This window comes from Crocodylus porosus, unplaced genomic scaffold, assembly GCF_001723895.1.
Source record: "Crocodylus porosus isolate Cpor-Errol unplaced genomic scaffold, CroPor_comp1, whole genome shotgun sequence".
Lineage (NCBI taxonomy): Eukaryota > Metazoa > Chordata > Crocodylia > Crocodylidae > Crocodylus > Crocodylus porosus.
The window spans coordinates 15854226-15878761 of NW_017728926.1; the positions used below are offsets into that span (position 1 = coordinate 15854226).

Sequence of the window (24536 nt, forward strand, 5' to 3'; positions counted from 1 at the left end):
GAGTCCCTGCTGCTGGCCCCTGATAAGGTTGTAGGCAGCCACAAGATCCCCCTCAGTCTCCTCTTGCAGAGACTGAAGAGATTCAGGTCCCTCAGCCTCTCCTTGTAGGGCTAGCCACGGAGGCCCCTGACCATACGAGTGGCCTCCTCTGGGCCCTCTCCAGGTTCCCCGCGTCCCTCCCGAAGTGCGGCGCCCAGAACTGGACACGGGACTCCAGCTGCGGCCTGAGCAGCGCCGCATCGAGGGGAGGCAAGACCTGTCTGGACCTGTTAGTGATGCATGACAGGGTCATGTTTTAAGTTGAGGATGAACTACATTTCTATTTCCCCTATTGTCTTAAAGAAAATTTATTCAGGACCAAGATATGGCTTGTTGTCAGCATAAGCATGATATAATATAAGTCAGACACTTAACCATTGTTTTGCTGTAGATTTTGAACCATTGTCTTGCTGAAGTGCTGAATGCATTTCCTTTGTGAAAGTGTAACGTGTAAATACTTTAATGTCACACGCTGTAATACCAATAAACACTTTAAAAAGCTGTTTAGGTTATTCTAAGACTTAAACTCCTTAACATTTAGGTGACATTTAAAGGTAAGAAAAAACATACTAATAAGCTTAGTTTCAATGATAAAATTTAGTAGTCTTAAGATAGTGATGCCGGAAGATAAAAAGTCAGTCAAGCCTGTGTGTCTGTGTGTTGTCTTTAAAATTTCAAGATTGGAGTGGTTTGGTATACTTTAAATAGATTCTTGCCTTTTAAATGTCAATAGAATGTCTTTTTAGTTCTAAATGTATGCTTATGGTTAGTTAAATGCTTAAGCAATGCCTAGGCTCCGAACAAAGATGAAAAACTCTAAACTCTTTTAAAAAAAAAAAAAGAGAGAGAAAGAAAAAAAGACATTTCTGTGTTCCTTACTTATTCTGTCTACATAATAGTTATAGTAAATTTTGTTTTAATGGTTGGTACTGCAGCCTGCTTATCTGCAAATCAAGCAAACTTCTTAGTGTTCAGTATGTCATTTCCAACAACAGATTTTTAGAATTGACTTGTACAGTAAAAGCTCTGTTATCCGGCATCCCTGGGAATGGGACATAACGGTTAATCAAATATTCCGGTTAATCAAAAGTGCACCATTTGGTGCACTCCCCAGCGTCAGTGTGCTGGGGGACAGGGAGCCCTGCGCAGGCTGCTTTGCCCTGGGCCGTGGGCCAAAGAAGTGGCAAGAACTCTGCTCACAGCGGCAGGGAAACCCAGAAGTGGTACTTCCCGTTTCGCTTTTGCTGCATCCCTCGGAGTTTTCCAGCTAATAAAATGCCGGTTAATACAGTTTTTGCTCTACTTGGCAGTTTGGTCCATGAGGCTGGATAAAATATACCTTGTGTGTCTGCAGTTGAACACTAGTGGAGCAGAGAAACGTCTTGTTCTTGTCCCAGAAAAGGAAAGCAGGTGTGACTGGGAAGTTGCACAGGGAGCAGATACCGTGGTGTCGTTTTTAATTTAGACAAGGTCACTTTAGCCATCAGCCATACAATAAAAGAAATGGAAACAATGGCCCCTTTCAGAGATCAAGGATGAAAATAATAAACTTTTTTTTTTTTAAGGTTACAACACAGAATTGAGAAACCTTTCAGGAGGCCTGTACAAGAATGGGGTTCAGCCTGAGTTGTCGTTCTTTTAATTACTTTAATTTGTTTCTGATAAGATATGGGCAAACCTAGAGAGGTATTTCATCAATAAACTGAGAGACTGGGGGGGCGGGGAGGAGGGGAGAGCAAGGGGGTGGGAAGCAAGGTTCAAGCATGGAGCCATTAAATAAGAGGCAAGGGTTGAGATGTATTGGAGGTAAATACAGAAGAAATACAAGTCTAGGGAGGAATCCTTGGATCTCTGCAACAATGAGCCTATAACAGTAGACAAATGAAAAATTGGAAACAATCATATTGCAAGCCTTAACTTTAGGAGATCTGAAATAAGGTTAACAAGCTTTGGAGTATAAAAACCACAAGTACTTTTACATAAAAGAAGCACAGCTGTGTTCTTTAAGAAAGCATGCGGGTGTTAATTGACCACCTACCTTTTCAGTGAAAAACAGCAAGTACCTTATTTCACTGGGCAGTTGCGTTAAAATTGTTCTTCAGAGGAGCATGGAACAGTGTGCTTATACTATAATGTCTCTTCTAAGTAATGAAAGAAACAAACCATCCAAGCCATCTTTCAGATCAAGAGAGCTTATTCTTGAAGTGATTCCTATCTTGGTTTGGCTTCTTGTTCAAACCTTGCTTTTAGCCAAATTTATTTACTAAGCAACTGTCTTTCACGTGTTTATTCTTCTTCAACTAATAGCTCAGTCTAATGGTGTATGATGGCTATCCAATAAGCAGTAAAAACCAACATACCTTTTGATTTCTGCTTTTTCGACTTTGTTAATTTTGTTATTCAATGAAGGAATATGGCTTGAATTGATAATTACCCCTGGAAAATGAACTGGTGTTTCCTTTTGTTTTTCAGGGTGGATATTAATAAGGACAAAAAGATAAGTGCTAAAGAGATGCAGCGCTGGATCATGGAGAAGACAGAAGAGCATTTTCAGGAAGCTGTAGAAGAGAACAAAATGCACTTCAGAGCAGTGGACCCTGATGGTGATGGTAGGAGAACAGTGTTTATTTTGTCTTGTGTAATTAGCTGGTTTGTGGCATAAGTTTATAGCAGCTAGAAAGCCCATCTGGTAGTTGTCCTGAAGATCTAGTCAGAAAACACATCCTAGTCCCTTCAAAATCCTGAGTCCAGTTTCATCCTTGCATTTGTATTGTGCCTTGTGGTAATCAGTAGAAGAATCTTCACTTTAGGGCCTACCTGCTAGGGATTTTTCTTTTTCTAATTATTTTGTATCACTGGTATCACTTGACCAGTATCGTTAAAATTAAACTCTGAAATAGATGTGTCATTGTGTATCAGTCACTTGGGGACCTATAGGTGACATAAGTCTGCTCATACAATGTTGTGTTAACCATGTGTTAAAAATTTCCCTGGTGTTGCCCAGGCCTGAGAGTTGAGTTTTTCTTGACTTTGATGTCTCAAAAGAGAGCATTTTAAATAGTCGCACTAAAAATAGGGTAAATACACGCATTTCTGCGAACTAGACAAATGTAGCCATTTGCTCTTTGTTCAGCTTGTAGTGGGACATTTACCATCTGTAATAGAAGATAAGCTTAGAATAGTTTCCATTGAGTCAGACTGAACCCATAGGAAATCCAGCTCAATGAAAAAAACGTGGCCACAATTCTCCTATGGAAATGCATATGAATTCCTTCTGACATACAATAGTCGAATTGCGACTCTTGCAAAAGGCAGCCAGAAGAATATTTTAGGCCTTAGCATTAGGGGAAGGAATCTGAAGTCTCAGAAGATGCTTGGCAGGCACAGTGTTGATGATGCTTAGCCACGATAAAATGTACGGTCATTGGGTTGCAAGTTGAAATAGATTAATTCTCATAAAATGCAGGAGCATAAAGGGTTTTGGCAGGTGGCACAGTAAGAAACAATACCAAAAGCTGTTTTAAATGTTTCTGAAGATGCTACGATATTTTCCTTGTCTGAGATGCAACTCTCTTTTATAGGCCATGTGTCTTGGGATGAATATAAAATTAAGTTTCTGGCAAGCAAGGGGTTTAATGAAAAAGAAGTTGCGGAGAAGATCAAAAACAACGAAGAGCTAAAAATTGATGAAGAAAGTAAGTATAGTCAGTTGCTGCTACCTGTGTGACTTTCTGGTGGGGGAATTGAATGATAAAATGTGTGGTAAGTGTGTTGGGGTGGTTTCCAGTCTTTGCTGACCTCTGAATTGAGCACTGTATGTTAGAAGGCATCATGTTGTGGTCTCTGCGGCTGTTGTATAACATTGGCGGGTCTCCGGTCATGGACTAAGGGCAAGATTCGCAAAGGTACTGCTAAGCATCCCCGTGCCTACAAAGCAGGTATCCTGTTCTGGGAGGGGAACTGATGAACCAAAGTTGGATGCCTCAGTTCCCTCTACTTCTTAATAACATGGCGCTTGCAATGCAGAACATGGTGAGTTAGGTGGTGAATGGCAGATCCAGACAGTAGCAATTTTAGGTGTGTTCAGAAGATGGTGACTGGATTGAACTTGTTATGGAGCTGGTTGTGGGAATGTGTAGCTGGGGAATCCTAAATAGATTTAAGTAGGATTCATATACCTAAACAGTCAGCTCAGGCAAGATGACTGTGTTCCTGGCCATGGATAGTAGCTGAACTTTTAAGCTCTTTTAGTTTTTTGGCCAAGGTTTTCCAGAAATTATAGCCCCTGGGAAGTGTCAGTTGCATCAGACTAAGCAGGCTTTTTAGACTTGTGTGTCTAATTTTATGAAAAAACTTAATCAGTCTCTCAAAACCCAGATGAAAAAAATTATCTTGGAGCTGAATTCCTCCCTTTGTTTATTTTTTATCTTCATGACTAATCATAGAAGATGAGGGTTGGAAGGAGGTCACATCTAATCCAACCCCCAGCTCAAAGCAGGACCATCCCCAACTAGATCATTCCAGCCAGGGCTTTGTTGAGCTGGGCCTTAAAAATCTCCCAAAGATGGAGATTCTACCACTTCCCTGGGTAACCTGTTCCAGTGCTTCACCACCCTCCTATAAATTAGAAATAGGATCAAAGAACAAAATCCCAATAGTTCTGCACTACCTTGGCATCTTCATTCAAGCATTCTTTTTCAAAGCACTAATGATTAGTAAGTACTTCATTATTTTTTATGAACAGTTCTCATTTACAGTAAAAACTCCATTATCTGGCATCCCCTGGGAATGGGGGATGCTGGATAACAAAATATGCCGGTTAATTGAGCAGCCTGAACAAGTGTCCTTGCCTTTTTGGCATCGCTGCTCCTCCCATGGCATCACTGCCTTACCTGTGGGACAGGGAGGCGGACCCCGTGCATCCTGTTATGCCCCCAGGCTGTGGGGGTTTGGCAGCGCAAGCTGCTTTGCCCCAGGCCGCGTGGGCTCGGAGAAACCAGAAGTGCCACGGTGGGCACTTCCAGTTTCACTTTGCCTTACAAGCTGGCGTGCCAGTTAACAGAGCATGCCGACTTGCAAGCTGCCGGATAGCGGAACTTTTACTGTACTTCAGTTCTACATCTTAATTTACACGTGGCCTACATAGCTCAGGTTTGTGTCTTTTTAAGCAGTCATTGCTTAAAACAACTTTTTAAGGTATGTGATCTTTTGAGATTTCATAACCTTATACAGATTCTTTTCGGAAAGCATTGTAGAGTCTGTAGAACAGTCTATCTTAGTGGTATTTTGTTGGCATGTCAGAAAAAAATGACAACAGAATAAAAAGCTGCCCGGTGCGGCAAGTGGAGGGGGCCACAGCTGCTGCTGCCACCATGCATCCCCGACGGGTGAGCCTGGAGCTGGCATGGGGCTGGGTTACAAGCTGGTGCTGAGTGTGGGGGAAAAGCAGCCCCTTGCCTGGCTCGTGGGTGGCACCCTGCGCTGCAGCTGCTCACAGCCCACAGGGGGGCTGCCTGTGCCTATTCAGGACAGCCCGCTGCAGCAGGGAGCGCTGGCCACAGAGCGGGTGAGGGGCTGCTTTTCCCCGCACTCTGCACCAGCTCCTTCCCTGCTGGCGAGCAGGGGGTTGGGGCTGTGCGCTGCCCCCAGTCTGTACGATGGTGCTGGGGGACACAGGAGCACAGGGCCTGCACCAGTGTCCCAGTGCCAGCAGGGCCCAGAGCAGGGCGGCAGAGGTACAGGGTCCCAGGCAGCAGGAGCTCTATGGAGCTGGGCCAGCTCCCCCCTCTCTGCTCTGGGCCCTACCGGTGCTGGCTCTGGGACATTGGTCCCAAGATGGTGACTAGAGGGTGGGGCTACCCATGTGGCCCTCGACAGCTCGCCAAAACGGGGTAAGCAGCCCTCCACCCAACATAATTGCCCGCCCTGGCCTAGGAGCACTGTGACTGTATATAACAAATAAGTCTTTTTCACAGTGGCTGCTACCGGGTGGCTGCTGAGAGGGAGCGTGGATGCTGAGGGGGGGGGTGAACAGCTCATGTCCAGATTTTTCCACCCCCTATTCTTTTTCACTTTAGCCTCCATGAGTCTAGGGTTTCAGAAATTCTGATCAAGAGCTTGAAAGTTTTGTACTGTAGGTTTAACTGCATACTTAAACAGTACACTGTGCTTACAGTGATGTGATAATGCATATTTTCCATGTGTTGTTAGTTTCTGTGTTACACTATTTAATTGTAGCAAAGGAAAGTCTACAGATTGTTCTTGCGGGGGGGCAGAGGAAGCTGTTTGCATGTGCACATATGTGCATGTGTGTATAAATACGAGCATGTTGATGTGCACACACTCTATACTGTGGTAGAAACTAGTATCAGCACTGCCATGCCAGAATTTAGCTCTGTACCCTCCCTGGGTCTGACTCTGATCCTCATCCTCTGCATGATCTGCTCTGCTTTTTGCTTCCTACCTTATCTGCTGCTGTTTTGGCTTGTCCCTTCTCTGATCTAGTACAGAGGCTGCCCATGCTACTTGTGGCACTTGTATGCCTGAGCTAAGACCTACAGAATAGAGACTAGTTCATTTTAAATTACCTTAAATTTTGCATCATTTCTATATGGTGCGAAAAGAAGAATTCTAGCTTAATAAGAATAGTCATCCTTTTGCATCACTTTAGCAACTTGCTGTTGAAACAGGCCTGTTCTTCCAAAGATAGATATTCTGTAGTAATTGCTACCTTTCCTGTCCTGTATGTGTTTGAATGCACTGCTAACCTGAATAAGACATCAAGACTTAGCTCTTCCTTGCAGGAATTAGTCACTGAAAACTGGGTTATCATCATTATGCTTTCCATTTGTCAAAAAAGCAACTACAATGCAAATAGATCTTTGAATTTTATGCAGTACAGGTGTTTTCCCAGCCGTGGTTTATGGCAATGTGGTTAACTACAGTTTACAGGAATGCTGATCAGATAAACTGTTTTTAAGATTTGCTGAATAAGGAAATTGTGTGTATGGTTCATTGTAAGACCTAAGCAACCTACCATAACCAAGCCTTGTTTGGGAAAATGTAAACTAATTCTGTACCACTTCCTGACTCTGAGAATACACAGAATTGCTTTTGTACTCTCACTGATGGAATGTGGGTGGTTTTTGTTAACAAAAAAAAAGGTTGGTGCCTTAAGACTGGTGAAGGCCCTTAATTAAGTCTTTGACTGTCCAAAGCACTGATCACCCAAACAACACCTGTTAAAGCAAATGAAAGTATGCTAGTTTTTGTTAACTTTGTTCTGATACCGAAATATTTTCACTTTCAGTAAATAAGTATAATATCAGGGTTTTCTGGAGGTTTGTAAGTAGTCAGATAAGACTAGGGCTTCAAGTGTATATATGTACATTTTTGCGCCACAGATCCGACACGTTGGAGCAGACTAGATTAATCGAGTTTGCTCTGCACGTGAGCTGATGCACAACTGTGCGGTGCAGCACCATGTACAAGTAGTGAAACACACGTCAGCGTGGAGAAAAGGGCTGTGGCACGCTTTTGAACTAAAACAGCTTGTATGTGTGTTAGTTCAAAAGTGGACCACTGCCATTTTCCGTGCATTGATGCACATTTTGCCACTTATACAACTGCAAGCAACACGGCACCAGGTGCTTTTCAAAGTGCCCAGCGCTGTGGCACTTGCATGTGTACAAATGCCCCAACTATTTTCAGGCGTTGTTACATGCAGTGTGGCGCTGACCTGCAGCATTCAAGTGGTTATATTGGGACATCTAAGACTTGGGGATTCCCTCCAGTAGTTTGGTGATACGTGAATGGATGTTTCTAGTTTCTTTTAGGTATGCAGGTCTGCATTGGAGAAGGGCAGCTCTGAGGCACAATTCAACAGTCATTTGAATAGTTTGAGTCAGCATTATTTGTGCAATATAAACCAACATTACTGCTAATGTAGGATTAATTGGTCTTAGGTCTGATTTTAATCTCCTTAAAATCAGTGGAAGTTCTTCCATTAACTTCATAGGGCTTGGGGCAGGCACCTAATGATGGTAGGAATGCCCAAGAGGAAAATGGGCTGGTTTTGTTCTTTTTTTTTTTTTTTTTCCAGTGAATGCTGTAAAAGTTCTAACTCCTGGATACCACCTAGCTGGGGAAAGAGAAATTGTTGTCAGAAATGGGACTATGCATACTCCTGACCCTTTTTTTGGCCTGCCTTTATTTTTAATATTTTTAACACCTTCCAAATGTGTACTAAAACAAGTTCCCAAACAGATAAAATGATCTTCCTGTCCCAAGAATGGAAACTAATTCTCGATGTGATCTGACAACATTGCAGAGTTCTGACAAATTCTTTCTAAATGTATGGTGGTAATTTTTTGCACAACAGGCAGGATTTTCAACATGTGTCACTTAAGTGCTCCAAATAGGAGAAAACTTTATGCACATATTTTTTCAAGTTATTTCCTGTTTAGGATTGTCTAGGTGTATTGCAAACCTGCATGCTCTATGATGCAGGTCTAAAATAAAACCTGTAGTGCATTTTGTATGGAAACAAGTGGTAAGGTAATGGGGTTTTTTCAGTTAGTCAAATTTAGAAGAAAAATTCACTTAAAATTGCTTGTCAGACATGATGTGAAAAAAAAAAAAAATGAAAGGAACCATAGCGTAAGGTGGTTTCTTTTGTTCCGATATAAACTCTGTGTGCATGTGGTTAAATTTACATCTCCATCCAGCAAAAAATTTCCACTTGTTAGAAAGATTATAACAAAAACTCAAGAATTTGCAAGATTTGGCAATGTAAAGCAGCCAGATTTTTAATTGGTATAACATAGAACTAACATTGAAAGCTCTTGAGCTACTGAGAGAAGGAAAGTGGACACTTTTGTTTTAAACTCTTTGAAAGTTAAATGTGCTTTACTGTGTAGCATTTATAATTAAGGCTGTCTCTGCATTTTCATTCAAAGGCCTGCCTTACTTTACATCTTCTGTTTTTCAAAGTATTTTTGGGCCCAAATCTGACAGACTTATTCAGTAAAGGAGGGAATATAGTTTTTTGGGGGATTGGAGGGTTCTTTGCAGGTCAAAAAGCTTTAGTATGAAGAGCAGGGGAAGAAACATTCTCCCATAACTTTCCCCCCCTTTTTTAATTAAACCTTTAAGTGCAATTCTAGCTGTTCTACTTGCTGAGACCCTGGAAGTTTAGCAAGGCCCAGGCCTCTTATCAAGAAGTGCTTTTGATTCTTGGGGTGAAATTTGAAGTATAGCCACAAAATAAACCTGAGAAAATTTGACTTGACACATTCTGTACAAGTGAACTAATTTTATTTTAAAGAAGTACCAAGGAAGAAAACAGCCCTGCTCCTGCTATATGTGTAATGTATACAATGAAAAGAACCAAAGTGTAAGGTGGTTTCTTTCTTTTCTTCCGATATAACTCTGTGAGCATGTGGTTACATTTATTGGATGTGCACTTTTTGTATACTCTCATCACTGCGGCATTGTAGCAGCTTGCAGTTAATGTAAAAAGGAGACAGTTTTTCTAAAAATGTGTTTGTTTAAACTTGCCTGTATCTGGAGTTCCTACTGGAAGCCTTAAAGCCTTCATCCATGATACAATTTGAATTTCATTCTGGTGTCTCTGATATTAGCAGAAGGCAGCATGAATCTAATGTTACTATTGTTATCCCCATGCAAGAAGAGATTGGGTTTCTACATTCCTTCCCCACCACTTTCTTTTATTAACATGGAGAACAAGGGTGGGCAAAATGCGGCCTGCCATGCCATTCTATCCAGCCTGCAGAGCCCCTAAAAAATTTAGAAAATGAATATTTATCTGCCCCTGGCTGCCTGTCATGTGGCCCTCAATGACTTGCCAAAACTCAGTAAGTGGCCCTCTGCCCAAAATAATTGCCTGCCCCTGATGGTAGAGAATAAGGGATTTGTGTGTCTCATGAGTATCATGGGTCCTTGGTTAACTAGTCTGATACTCTCACAGACTTAGAGGAGTGAGAGGAGAACAAACAGGAAACAAAACCGTGGCAAAAATAAGTTTCAATATAAAAAAACAGCAGGGGTCCTACTAGAAGCAATGAGAAGCTGTTTATCAGGGCTCCAGCCAGGCCAGCAAATTTTATTTTTGTTTGGTCCTGAACCGAGGATTATGATGCTGGCCTGAGGGAGGAGGAGACGCTGATGGATATTTGGGACGAAGGAGAGAAAACATCAGTGCAGTCTGCTGCTTCCAGCTCAAATGGAGGCAATTGGGCTATGTAGAACTTACCAAAATTTGGAAGAAGAGAGTAAGGTTTAGGTGAGGGAAAGCCCGTTATAAGCTTCTCTGGTTTTAATTCTGGTCTTTAATTGTCATGTATCATTGGGTGATTGAATAGGTCGTGCTTTATTTAATGAAGTTGTTTAATTGTATCAGTTTAAACTCCTGTGGTCACAAACCGTAGGGGTAGTAAACAGAGAAATTCCCACTTGGACGGTAGTCCCAGAGCTTTGGATTGCCAGGGTCTGCCCTTTGGAGACGTGAAGGAAGCTAGTGAGGGAATAAAAGGGACTAAGACACAGTTTGTTTTACATCTACAGCAAGAATGATGCTCCAGTAACTTAATTTCTTTTTTTAATATGCCCAGCAGTTTGCAGAGATGTATAGCTCATGTGATGAACCCAGCTCAAGAGTGCAGCAGCCAAATGTTTACAAGTATTTTTAAAAATATATTGTATGTCCATTCTTCATTTGCTAAAAATTCTGCTGTTTCACAAATGAAAACATTGTCTAGTCTTTTTGGTAGTATTTGCATTTTGGCGGGGTGGGAGGGAATTTCCAAGGTGCAAAAATAGTACTCCCACTCCTTCCCAAAAAGGCCATTTTTAGAACTACGAAAGAAAAATCTTATTCAGAAATTTTTGATCAGCTTTATTTTTAAGGCAGATAGGCTCTGAATATGTGTCCATTAGATTGTCTTCCATTAGTTATCCTTTTTGCAGTCCTGGAGTTTATGTATGATGGGGCACTCACTAAAAATGCTTTAAGTGAGATATGTGATAATATAGAAGATGCCAAGGCTTTTAATAGTGGGTGGAATTATTTTTCATTATGTTTTAATGTAACATGCTCTTGAAACACTCCATTTCCCTCTTTTCCCCTTCCCAGTGTTGATTCTCTCTAACTTTCATGATGAACTGTTGACTTTAGCTTCCTTGCATCGACTAGCAAATCAGCTTAAATCAGTTGAGTTTCTACTCATTTGGAAATAGTTTCTAGAGATCTGGTGGCTGTGGGGAAGGGAAGTAGTCATGGGAAGATGGTATCTGAACAGTAGTGGGAGGTCTGGCTCCATTAAGGAGAACATCTTGAAACGGAAGAGATGAGTACTATGCTCAGGGTGGAGGCTAGAGAGTTTTGAAGAAACAGTAATAACAAGAGAGTCTGAGACACAGGGTGGAAGGTAGGTCAAAGAGATGATTGCATGCAGAGGAAGATAGTAGTGGGGTTGTGATTGCTGAGGAAAGAGACTCCATGCAACCTTTGTGTCAGCACTAAGACTGTGCAAAGCTTCAGTCCCTGATTCGGTTTGGTGGAGGTTCGGCCTGATTCGGTGGCCAAATCTCTGAATCCGAATCAAATCAAAGGACCCTTTAATTTCTCTGAATTGAAGCTGAATCCTCCGAATCGATTTGGAGAGATTTGGCGATTTGGACATAGACACAGCTTTAAATGTTTTCTTCTGCATACTTCTAGGTAGCAGGGGCTTGTGATCGCTGCGATGCTGGGATGCATGGGGTGTCCCACAAAAGCATGGGGGGTCCCCAGTGCGCTCAACAGCAGACGCTGAAGTGGACCAGAAGCACTTGCGGGTCCTCCAGGGAGTGTGCAGGGTGGGCCCCCCACACCAACTGGCTTGGCAACTGGTGCCTTGTGGGTCTGGGGGAGCACCCCAGATCCCCCCGCAGCTGATAGCTAAGCCGCTGGGGGGCCCCAGCATACTTCCCAGCAGACCCGCAAGTGGACCAGAAGTAGTTCCAGTCCAATTCTGGGTTCGCCACCGAGCACATGGGGGGGCACTCCTGTGGGATGATCCATCTGCCCCTGCATCACAGAGTTCATGAGCTGTGCTGGTACCTCGAGCTACGTAGAAAAAACATTTAAGCTGTGTCTGTGGCCAAATAGCCAATTCTCTGAATCAGCATTGAATCATCAGATTCGGCCAAATTGAGTCGGGGACAGTGATCTGAATCAACAGATCGAATCACTCTCCCCGATTTGGGCCGAATCTGAATTGAATACAGCCCACTTCACACACCCCTAGTCAGTACTGTCAGACCATAGAGCCCTGTGTCCAGTTTTGGGCCCCCCCCCGCTACAGGAGGGATGTGGACAAATTGGAGCAAGTCCAACGGAGAGAAATGAAAATGGTTAGCGGTCTGGGGGGATACGACTTGAGAGGAGGGGCTGGGTGAACTGGGCTTATTTAGTCTGCAGAAGAGGAGACTGAGAGGGAGTTGAATAGCAGCCTTCAACTACCTTGAAGGGAGGGCCCAAAGGGGATGGAGCTGGGCTGTTCTTGGTGGTGGCAGATGACAGAACAAGGAGCAACGGGCTCAAGCTGCGGCAAGGGAAGTTTAGGTTGGATATTAGGAAACACTTTCTCATGAGATGGGTAGTAAAGTACTGGAACCGGTTACCCAGAGAGGTGGAGGACTCTCCATCCTTGGAAGTTTTTAAGCTTGACAAAGCCTTGGCTGGGATGATCTATCTGGGGCTGGTCCTGCTTTGCACAGGGGGTTGGACTACACGTGACCTCCTGAGGTCCCTTCCAACTCTCATTTTCTATGATTCTTTCTTGTTGTCTGCCTTTAAAATAGTCATACACAAGCTAAGATAACATAGGGGTGCCAGCAGCTTCATTTTCTTTGCATCTGACCCAAACCAGTTGACTGGGTAGACATTCTGAAATACTTAATAGTTAATGTAGCACAGAAATCTTGGTGAGAGATGGTCAAGGAAAAGGTGGCCATCTCTTTTGTCTTTTCTGAGCTAGTTATAAAAATGGTACTAGGGGACATTATGACGCTAAAGATACCCTTTCAGTAGAAATGTAAAACTATAGTCTGACCAATTGTTAAAAAAAATGTTATGGCTCTTTGGCTGTAGTTTAAATAGAATAATTATATTTTATTGAATTAAATGATCTGCTTACTATACTAATGTGTCGTGAATAAATAGCTATTTTCATAGCCTATGTAATTGCAAGTTGGGGATATGTGAAACCAGAAGGATATGGGGTTAAACTGGGCATTTCACTCCAAAATATCCCATTTTGATGATGTAACCAAGCCAGATTTCAGTTTACAACTCAGGCGAATTTTCTCCATCATTCTCTCTCGCTCCCTCTGCTGTCCCCAACAAAAAATATTTAAATATCCAAAAAGGGGGGGCGGGAACCCCTATTAGGTAGGCAATACAGTATTCAGGTTTGGGGTATTTTTCTGTACAGAGTTGATTATTACAAACATTGTCTTTAATTTCTAGCACAAGAAGTTCTAGATAACCTGAAAGATCGTTGGTACCAAGCTGACAACCCCCCTGCTGATCTGTTGCTGAATGAAGGAGAGTTTTTGTCCTTTCTTCATCCTGAGCACAGCAGAGGGATGCTGAAGTTTATGGTCAAAGAAATCATCCGTGATCTTGGTATGTGAGTTTAAATCCTGTACAGTTTGGAAATGTCTTCCCTACAAAACTTACTGGAACTGTTCCATCCTGGTGGTGTCCTGAAACAAGTCTGAATATGATTTGGTCCCGAGTATGTGAAAAGGACCAAACTGTTCATTCAGAGTTGTAATCTGCTATCAGGTCCATGCATTTGTGCCAGTAGCGTTCCTCTTCCTTACATTCCTGGTGAATGATCTGACCGCTGGCCATTACAAGAAAATTGTGTGCTGTAAGGATGTCACAACAGGTTTTACCTCACTTCATACAGGCCAGACCAAACCCTATTATAACGTTAGTTGGGTACACCTGCTTTTTTCCCCAAGGTTACTCAACCAGTTATATTTCAGTATAGATCAGCTTGATGGGTTTTCTCAGTGTTTTATGATACAGAAGTGAGACGCAATAGCACCACGTTTGTACTTTCCAGGCACTACTTACTAGGGGTTTGCGCTGAATTTTGATTCACTTATGCTAACGTAATTATCCGGATTTCTAAGAATTCAACATGTTGCTGCAAAATTATCACTTCTTAAAACTAGTGACGGGAGTTCAGCAGTGTTACCTCTGCATTTTTCATTGAAAAATAAATAAATAAAAAAGAACTTGGCCTGTGCAAAGCAGCTGGAATTCGCTTCAGATACAAATTCAGAGGACAGTGATTTGATTGGGTGATTTTGAATCACTGTCCCGATTCAATTCAGCCGAATCTGATTTGGAGATTTGGCTGTGGCCGAATCTCCAACTTGGCCATGCCCATCCTTCCCAGCCTGGCAGTGGCTGCCCCACCTGCCCCAGCTTCTGGCACTTGGGGGAGGAAAAAAGCCCTGACTCAGTGGGTGCTTCTGGGTGGGGGGGTGATTCCCCACTGCCCCACACTGCATGGGGGGCTCTGCATGAATCTTTTCTGAAGATTTGGAGAGCTTTGAATCTGTTTGGACCTTTAAATTGGTCCCGATTCAATTCGGAGATTTGGCCACCTAATCGGGCCGAATCTCCTCTGAATTGAATCACCACCTGAACCTTCGCATTGCCCTAAAAAGAACTACAGTTTTTATCTAGGGTCTTGAATATTTTTTGTAGATGTGATAGGTGCTTCTGGTTTATACAGGATACATATATCAAGCATTGAGCAATGTTTCTTTACCATTCTGTTTAAAACAATTATGCTTTAACCTTTATCTCATTCACAAGCTATATCAAATATACAGAATATAAATTGCAATAACCATTATTGGACTGCTGTCCCATCTGCTTTATACATTTAAATTTCCTCTGTCACCATGTTAATTAGAACGGTCAAAGGTTTTTTTTTTAATTTGATAGAAATGTGTGCACGCACGCACACATGAGAAATACGGTAAAATGGGCTTGTGTTAAGTTTTGTGAAATACACCTAGAAATCTCTGTAGGTTTCCTCTGATGAACATGGCATGATCCAAAAACGTTATTTAAAAAAAAAAAAAAAAAAGAGGATTTCCTATACTGATAAGGAAGCAGTTACCACATGTTAGCTTCCCTACATCATTTATTTAAGGGTAATAAATTCATAAGAGTAGGAATGCAGCAATCACCAGGAGGTCTCATTTTGCTGAGTTACATGTTCAAGAAGAAATCCAACTTCTATGCCATTCAGAAAAGCACCCACTAGAGTAAATTTCAAATAAATGCGAGTTCTTCAGAAATGCTGAGTTTTACAGTATAAACCTGCAATCCATTCACAAATGCACACTGTGAAGACTGCAAAAATACTGCTGCTAACATAGTTTGTACTGCAGAGCTGTCTGTGCTAAGTATACCTGCACGAGGGAACTATATAGATGCTCATGAGAACTGGAAGCACGTGCTCAGCATTCATAAATCCCAAACTTCCCAACTTTTAAAAGGAACTCATCCTTTTAAAGTGCAAGGTGAAGTGGAGGCAACAAGTTTTGTCCAGTCTGTAGTCAGACTGACTGGTGCGCAAAGCTCTCTAGCGGGTGTGCTTAGATATGACTTAGTGAATTGCGTGGTGGGTTTTTTCTAGGCAAAAAATAAGTTTTTTAATAATGAAATAGTCCAGAGTTTTGTCTGATCACTGAGGCATGTCAGTTTTATAACATAACTAGTTTCATTTTTAAAAGAAACTGGTTACTTTTGGTCTCTGTCTATAGGTGAGACATAGTACAAATAGTGCACGATTCACTTGTCTCATGTTCCAATTTAGATCAGAGATGACCTGGATAACTCCTAGCTGTAATAAGCAGGAGCCCAAGAACTGGTTGCACCTACGAAGTTGGGTTTAAACTGGAAACTAAGGGCACCCATACATGAACAGCAAGGCTGCTGTGATGCAATATAATTACAGCATGCATATCAGCACCCTGCACTTAAAAATGGCAGCAGGGTCACTTTAACTCAAGCTAGTTTGATAAGCTTTAGGTAAAGCACCCCTGCTGCCATTTTTAAGTGTGGGGATGCTGATATACGAGATGCTGTGAGCGCTTTATTTAGAGTGGGTCTCAGAGCCATTCTGATTAAAGCGCCCCACCTCACCATACCCTCCAACCCCCTGCAGTATGTGTATAAATGCCTTATAAGCTCTGGCTTAGCTAGGAAGCTCCTTAATTGGTTGCATGTTTGTTTGGGAGGGGTATATTTTCTTGGTTTTTTTAAGTGTAAGCAACCTAACATTAAATATGTAAATGTATATTAAACCTAGTTCAGGTAACACATTTAATAATTGCCTTGCTTATAGCTGGGAAGATTGGAAACTGTGGTTTTAGTACTACTGAAAGCTTTGAGTTCTAGGAATAAGTTGTGTCTTGTTTCTCAGTGGTCACTTGTGAGTTAAGTGCTCATCATTCTGTTGGTTTGGCTTGTATTGCAGATCAAGATGGTGATAAGAAACTTACTCTTTCCGAGTTCATTTCCTTGCCTGTTGGTACAGTGGAGAACCAGCAAGCCCAGGATATTGATGATGACTGGGTGAGAGACCGAAAGAAAGAATTTGAGGAGGTTATTGATTCCAATCATGACGGCATCGTCACAATGGAAGAGCTGGAGGTAGGTGTCTCTAACTTCATCATTTTTCGTGTTGAGAAAAATGCATGATGGATGTATTAATAGACTACTACACAGAACAGTCGGATGTATTTTCTGGCATCTCTGAACCAATGATTGTGGATGCCAGGAAGAGTAATGAACATAAGATAAATCGCTTTAGACATACCCAGCTCACTACTCTCCCTGTAAAGCATCTGCTCATGCCATTGTCAAAGACAGCTACTGGACTAGATGGACCATTGATCTAACCCAGTATGGCACTTCATGTTCATTATGTTCTTAAAATCACTTGAGATTTTCCAAATACAGTGACAGACACCATTCCAAAGAACATAGAGTCAAAAAACACTCCCATCCTCAGATGATGGCAAAGGTGCAGTTATTGGATGTTTTGGCACATAATATACCTAGGAACCATGAGAGCACTAGAGTAATGTAGGGGGAAAATGTGTTCCCAATTTAGCATTTTTTTTTCCCTTTTATGTATAGTGCCCTAAATAGGTTGTTTTCTTAATTTGTAGTACATGAAAGCAAGCCACAGACTGTAGTAGGGGTACAGATTTTTGGGAGATTACTCATTTTCAGATAGGAAGAATGATTCAATTAAGAACCTGTGTATTCACATTAAAGCTTAAAAAAAAGAACGCGCATATACTCTAGTTTTTAATTTATTTGTAAGTTTCCAAATTGGTGTGCCATTGCACAAAAGCACTCACTGCATGTTGTGCAGTCAAAGATCTCAGTTGCGAAAAGACTAGATTGTTAGATGCAGGAGAATTGGAGATGACTCATATGGGACAGCGATCTGTCCTAAGTAATATGAGGGAGTCATAATTGAAATCTGTTCTTGCTGCCTCCAGAGTCTTAATGGTGAAAATTTGCCATGTGAGGGGAAAGGCAGCAAGATCTTTGAGCAATAAAAAGAACAAAATTCCAGGAAGCAAGTGGATGTTTTTATCTTTGGGTTTAATAAAGGAGTAAGCAGTTGCCAGAAAACAAAAAAGTTCATGCTTATGAAATCAAAAATCAGAATAATAGAAATTGGAGGTGGATGCATAAATAGATGGGCCAAAATCTTATTAGAGAAACTGGATTGAGTCGGAGAACGTTATGATGTAGGTAAGTTATACAGGGATAATTAAATAAAACCTCCTGTACAATGGAAAGAGGAATCTGGCTAACTGTGGAGAACATGCCTAGATGATTGCTCAGTTCATATTGGTGCCTAAACTCTGTTACCACTTGGACACTACAGTTGATACCCCTGGCTGTATGAAGAGTTCTGTAGAGCTTTGAGTGCACATTATTGAGACCCTGGGTCTGCATCTCATATGTATGACGTGGCGCATTATGCTGTGGAATCCACACCTGCCTCCTGCAAAAGTGAAATCCTCCTTGAAGCACCTAAAATATGTAAAACCTTTCATCCTTGTACTGTCAGTTTTTAGCTTGAGATCTGCTGCAGTTGTAGGTAAAGGCATGTAGCCTTGCTGCAGCTATGTAGAGCTGTATAGGTTTTGTAATGCGGGTCTGACAGATCCTGGACCAAAAACCATACAAAAGATCTGAAGACTTACAGTTCAAATCTTTATCTTTTGCTCTTCTTCATGTTGTTTTCAGTTTTAGGGTTCAAGGCCAAAAGTTTTATCATGTTAATGTGTGTGTAATTTTACCAATTCAGTACTGAAACTGGAGCATTCTTAGTAATTTTATCTAACCAGGTGATCACGTTCGTTGGGGTTTTTTTCTTCTTTGTTTCCAAATAAGTCATTTTGAGAGTTGTTTTAATTTGGATCTTTTTCTAGTTACTGTGTTTGAAAAAAAAAAAAAATCTGCTAAGCTGACATTTTAAGAGAGAAATCCATGGCATCTTGGTATCACTATAGTAGAACATTTTGCTCATTCATGAGACTTGATGAGCTCAAAGTAACACGAATTCAAAAAGTTGAAGGTCATATGGTCAAAGGGATCCTACCTTGCCAGTATAATTTGCCTAAAGAAAGGAAAATGCCAATAGGCAAGATCTCCAATGTTATCTAGCTTTGATGGGCCAAATCTATTACTACTCTGGTATGGGATCCTTCTCTGCTTGATTTTTTAGCTCTTCCTGAGCTCTTTCACATTTGGCGTTGTAGGAGAACTCTAACTTTTTCATCAAATTGTTGACATACTGGCTGCGGTTACTCCTCATGAAGGAACCTCAGGGGGGAGGGAGACGGGTAGTAGTAGAAAGGTCTTTGAAATGAAAGGTGTTAACCAGGCAGAAAGGTGCATTTATTGGCTTTGCACCAGTTAGTCATTTTGGGGTGTATGGTATCCTTTGTCCCTAAGACCTTTGGGGGGAGGCATGAGTCCTGAAATATGGCTTGGAAACAAGTGATGGCCCCAGTGGTGGAAAATGATGATCTTTCTTACCTTTTACAGGAATACATGGATCCTATGAATGAATACAATGCCCTAAATGAAGCCAAGCAAATGATAGCAGTGGCTGATGAGAACCAGAACCATCACTTGGAGCTGGATGAAATCCTGAAATACAGCGAGTACTTCACTGGCAGCAAGCTGATGGACTATGCTCGTAATGTCCACGAGGAGTTCTGATCCTTGCTCGTCTCCCACAGAGCTCTGAAGCACCTTTTTGCTTTCCAAAAAAAAACAAACTAAAAAACCTTGCTGCTATCTGTGTTGTGTGCGTAAGATGTGTTGTCCTAGACTTAAAGACGTCCATATACAAGACCTACAGCTCTCTTGCCTTCAGCATAAAGAAAAAATGGGCTGTAAGTAACAAGGCAGGATCTGGACTGACTCAATTCACACTACCTTGTATAATTATTATAGCTGGGAGTTCAGCTGTGTTAGGCTCACTGTACTTTATGAAGGCATCTTAAAAATTTAACTTCTGGGTTTGGTGTTGCCTTCGAAGCTGCTGATCTAAGAAAATCATCATAAAAACTGAGATCCTCCAATGTTAATAAGGGGGAAACCATGTTTCAAATGTCTATTCTATTAGCGTTCTAGGAAATCCAGGAATAAATTGATTGGAAAGCTGTTTGCTTCACTTGGCCCAGTAGCTTTTTATATTGAGTGACATAGAGAAGTATTTTCAGCTTATAAAATCAACTGTAGACTGCATTGGATGCTGGTTCTCCCAATGTAAATAGGCTGCTAAGTTTGGTTTTTGGCAGTCTTTTATGTACATATTCATTTAATTCCCTTAAAATTATTCCTTTTTTCACACTATCAGTGGCCCCTCTAGTACAGTTAGAGCAGATCCTCTTTAAATGTTATATGTACTGTGACAGCTAAGGTGCTCATTAGTAGTCACCATTGCTTTTGGCTGGAATAGCTTACGCCAAGTCTTACAAATATGTGAAGCCTGCTGTGTTGATCTGTCAGAAGGTTTTTGAACAAAGTATTTTCGTAGCAATCTGCTTGAAGTAGCCCTGTTGCTGAAAGAGCATGCAGCTGCCAATAGGGGCAAGAATAGCCATAGTGCAGAAAAGAGCATCTTGTCTCTGTGCATTTTTTGGTTGATCTTCCCTGTGTTTTTCACATTCTTTCAGGGTGGCTTCCCAGTGTTGGAGACTAGTACGTTTCTTCTTCCAAGTATGGTTCTAGCAGCCTGAAAAATCACTTTCCTTTTGACACAGGAGTCCGTCAATCTGATGCTTTACAAAACCAGATTCATTTTCCTGTTAAAGCAAATGGGAATTGGCTTTCAATCTGCCAGATTTTATACTTGCAAGTGGGGGCAATGGAGAAGTTCATTTAAATCACTTTCATTTTAGAACTGTCTGTATCTTAAGCCCCAGGGGAAGCTCTCGTTCTGTGAACTTGCAGGATTCTTCAATGAGCAAAACCTGGATTTGGCTTTTTGCACTATGAACCGTGTTGCAGCTAATGAAAATCAAGCCTTTCAGATTAGAGAAATGTGTGCAGCTGTCTCACAAACTGATGGCGCTTTTATGCATAGGAAAGTTAGGAGAGTGGAACTAGTATCGACCTCTGCTGGTTTAATTTGTTTCTCTCTTCACTGTGGTCCAGCAGAGGCAGGTGACAACCCATGAGGGAGTTGTGAGCTTTCTAGTTGATCTATTTTTGGGTCTTATCTTTGGAGAATCTTGCAAAACAAGGGCAATATCCACTACTGTTTAAAATACAAAAATATGTTTAATTCTAGCCTCACCCTTGTACAAGCCCCTCTTTTGGGTGGTTGCCTGAAATTCCAACCAAGATGTTGTTATATTTGATTGATTAAATTTATTCTCGTAATATAATGTAAATAGAAGTTTTTGCTTTTTGTTTTGAGAGTGTCCCCTTATTTTGGTTACATGGCTCGCATCAATCAGTGTCTTTTTATATACATTTACCTTTTTGCATTAAATATATTTTTCTTTGTGCTTTGGAAACAGTCCAGCATTTAGCTTTTTTCATTAAGCAAAAAAATGTAAAAACATAAGGCTTCAGATGAAAGAGATCTCAATTTCAAAACCTGAAAGGTGAAGAAGATAGCTAGCAGGGGGAAATCTTGGTGAAGATGGCCACAAGTAGCTGGATCTCTTTGCTTGAGCAACTCTACAGAAGCTAAGTTAGATGAGACTTTAATTAGATCAGGCACTTGGTTATAACTGGGTTGCTGTGAGGGCAAGACTTGGAAAAAAGAGGTAAGAGACAGGATTTATAATGTCACAGGATGTGAAACATGGCATCTAGGTGTGTGACGCTAATGTCACTGGCATGTTTCACCATTTAATCTGTAGAGCTGTCTTTGCCACCAGGAGGAGTAGAACCTGAAGCTTCATCTTCATTAAAAAATAGAAGAGTTGAGTGTCATAAGCATTGCTTTCACCTGGTCTGATGCACCATATACCTAATTTTTAACTGAGTTCTAGCCACGTCAGGAGACTATTGTGTATGTCTTTCTGACCGCTAATTTGTATTTTAAACCTTTTGATTCTGAATTGCTAAAAGTCTCCAGAAACTGGTCCCTCAGAAAAGGGTTGGTAAAAGATACTGCATCTCTGCACTGTGCAGTGCCACGAATGCAAATGGCAAGTACTACAGAGGTTTTTGACCAGTTGGGATTAGGCCTTTTCAAATCACTGTCCTGAATCGATTTGGCCAAATCTGATTAGGAGACTCAGCTGCTGCTGCTGAATCTCCAAATCACACAGGCCCCACCCCTGCCTGCTCTCCCAGCTGCTGGCTCTTTTTTAAAAAGCAAGCCTCCACTCAACAGCTCCTGCCTGGCAGGGGCAATCACTGACGTGGGGGGCTGTGCCACGAGCCCCCCATGGCTGCCCGAGCTCCTGTCCCTTTAAAAAAAAACAAACCAAAAACAAAAGAACCCCTGAACTCACTGGCTCCTGCCCAGTGGGGGGCCATTCCCACCGCCCCCCAAAGTCACGTGCTGTGTGGAGAGCTCTTCCACAAGCCCCGAGAAACCGCAAGGTCACTGCAGCAGCCAGTGAGACTGGGATTTTTTTTTGTTTTTAAAGGGCCAGAACTGGGGCGGGTAGGTCAGCCATGGGGGGACTGGGACAGCAGGTGGGGGGCTGGGGGAACAGGCACGGGATAGGGCCTGGTAGGGGGCCCCCCATGGTCCCCCCCCCCACTTACCAGCATGGAGTCCAGGTCCAGCTCTCTGCTGCAGCCAGCGGGGACTGCCCGAATTGCCGAAGCTCTCCGAATCTTTTCCAAATGGATCTGGACTTTTTAATTGGTCCCCTGATTCAATTTGGATTCAGAGGTTCAGCCACTGAATCGAGCCAGATCTCCAAATCAAATCAGCACCTGAAGCTTCGCACAGCCCTACTTGGGATGTTATGAAAGGCTTGAGAAGAGTGCAAGATTTCTTCTTCAGCTGTACACCTGAACTAGCTCAGGAAATGGTGTTAGACATTCCCTTAAAGCCTTGTCTATAAGGCATGCAAAACTCTAAAACTCTTGGTTCAGAGATGATACTTTTTATTAGACTAACTAAATTGCAAAAAAATTATCTTTTTCTGCAAGCTTTCCGGCTTGCATGCCCTTCATCTGTCTATAACTGAGGCGGGCAGTTATTTTGGGCGGAGGGCCGCTTACTGAGTTTTGGCAAGCCCATTGAGGGTTGCATGACAGGCAGCCAAGGGAAGATGAATATTAATTTTTTTTTTATTTTTTTAGACGCCCCGCAGGCTGGCTAGAATGGGCTGCATCTGGCCCACAGGCCGCGTTTTGCCCACCCCTTGTCTATAAGGCAGCATTATTCATCTTGCAGCTAAAGAAAGTGCAAGTTACAGGCCCGTTACATTTTGTCTCAATGTTCAGCAATGTCACTTAAATACGAATTGTGTGTGTGTCGGGGGGAGGGGATTATGTTTTGCTACCCAGAGCACAGACAACACCCACTTTTGAAGTACATATTTTAGTAGAGTTTACAGATTCACACAAGTTTAGGACTGAAAGATTGCAACAAAATTTAATGTGCTGTGTTGGCAACATTTCTTGTCTTCCTGCTCTCCAAAAAAAGATGGTAAACCCAACTTAGGTCTTCAAAAACAAGCAAAGAAACCCAAGAAAAAAGAAAACACAGCAACAAAAACCAAAATCTGCTCCCTAGCACCTTCAAATGAACCTTCATGTGGAGCTCCAGATCCCCTGCAAGGAGTTCTTGTCTGAGAGTAGGTCCCTCCTTCGCAATGAGATGCTGGGGAGGTAGGAGGATGTGGGCTGCATAATGGGGTTTGGAGGAACCCATTCCCAGATGATTCCTATCCCTGAATCTTGCAAGAGAAACTCTTGTGTTTTTTCTCTTGTCATTCTTTAGTTTTCTCTTTCCAGCCTTTCCTTTCCCAAGTTTGGGCAGGCCCTTATTGGCAAGACCACTCTCCATAGCCAGCTTCTTACAAGGCTGCTGATCGAATCCTTTTTTGAGCACAATTTATGGTTGTTTCTTGTTCAAGTTTTTTCCTTCTGGTCACCTGCCACTGCTTAACATGAAAGCAATGAATCTGCCTGTTACAGTGCTTGATACCAAAGCATCCTAGCCCCATGCTAGAGCTGTATTTCCTGAGATTTAAGATTGCGGGGAGGCGGGACTGCCAATAGACCAGTATTTGACGGCCACCCAGACAGCCCGTGGTCCCGGGCTCCACGCAGACGGAGCCCCTGGCTCTTGGCTGCGGGGGCTGCCTGTCCCTTTTTCGGGCTCTGGGGCCCGGGAGCATGGCCACCTCCCCTTGCGGGGTCTGCTCCCTCCTGGGGTCTCTGGCGCGCCAGCTGGGGGAGCTCCAGGCCACAGGCCAGAGACTGCGTGCCATCAGGGACTGCGAGCAGGAGACAGACTCCTACTGCCAGGCCCTTCTCCCCCGGGAGCCGCAGGGGAGAGCACCGTTTCCCTCCAGGACTAAGGAGGACTCTGGGACCTCCCGTTCTGCCCAGTCAGGGGCATGGACCAAGGTGGTCAAGGCCCCTGCCCCGCCGGAGCTTAGCAACAGGTTCGCACCTCTTGCAGCCCCGGCAGAGCCCGCGCAGTTGCCGGCTCCCGCGGGCAAACCAGGCTCGACCGCAGCTACTGCCCCTGCTCTCCCCAAGACGAAACGAAAGGTGTTTGTTGTGGGAGACTCCATCCTGTGGGGGACTGGGGGCAATCTGCCACCCCGACCCCTTAGCCCGGGAAGTCTGCTGCTTCCTGGGGGCCCGCATCCGAGACATTGCGGAGAGGATCCCGCAGCTCCTCCGGCCCACAGACCACTACCCCATG

General features: G+C 42.7%; 1 protein-coding gene across 2 annotated transcripts in view; it reads left to right on the forward strand.

Annotated features, from left to right (window-relative positions):
- SDF4 (stromal cell derived factor 4) overlaps positions 1-21080 on the forward strand; it is a 30469-nt gene extending 9389 nt beyond the window's left edge. For both annotated transcript variants that reach the window (XM_019541592.1, XM_019541593.1), the window contains exons 4-8: positions 2512-2648; positions 3621-3734; positions 13571-13729; positions 16617-16792; positions 19217-21080. In XM_019541592.1, coding sequence (XP_019397137.1) covers positions 2512-2648; positions 3621-3734; positions 13571-13729; positions 16617-16792; positions 19217-19393 — 763 coding nt within the window. In that variant the 3' untranslated portion in view covers positions 19394-21080. The remainder of the gene's footprint in view (positions 1-2511; positions 2649-3620; positions 3735-13570; positions 13730-16616; positions 16793-19216) is intronic.
- The last annotated feature ends 3456 nt before the right edge of the window (positions 21081-24536 follow it).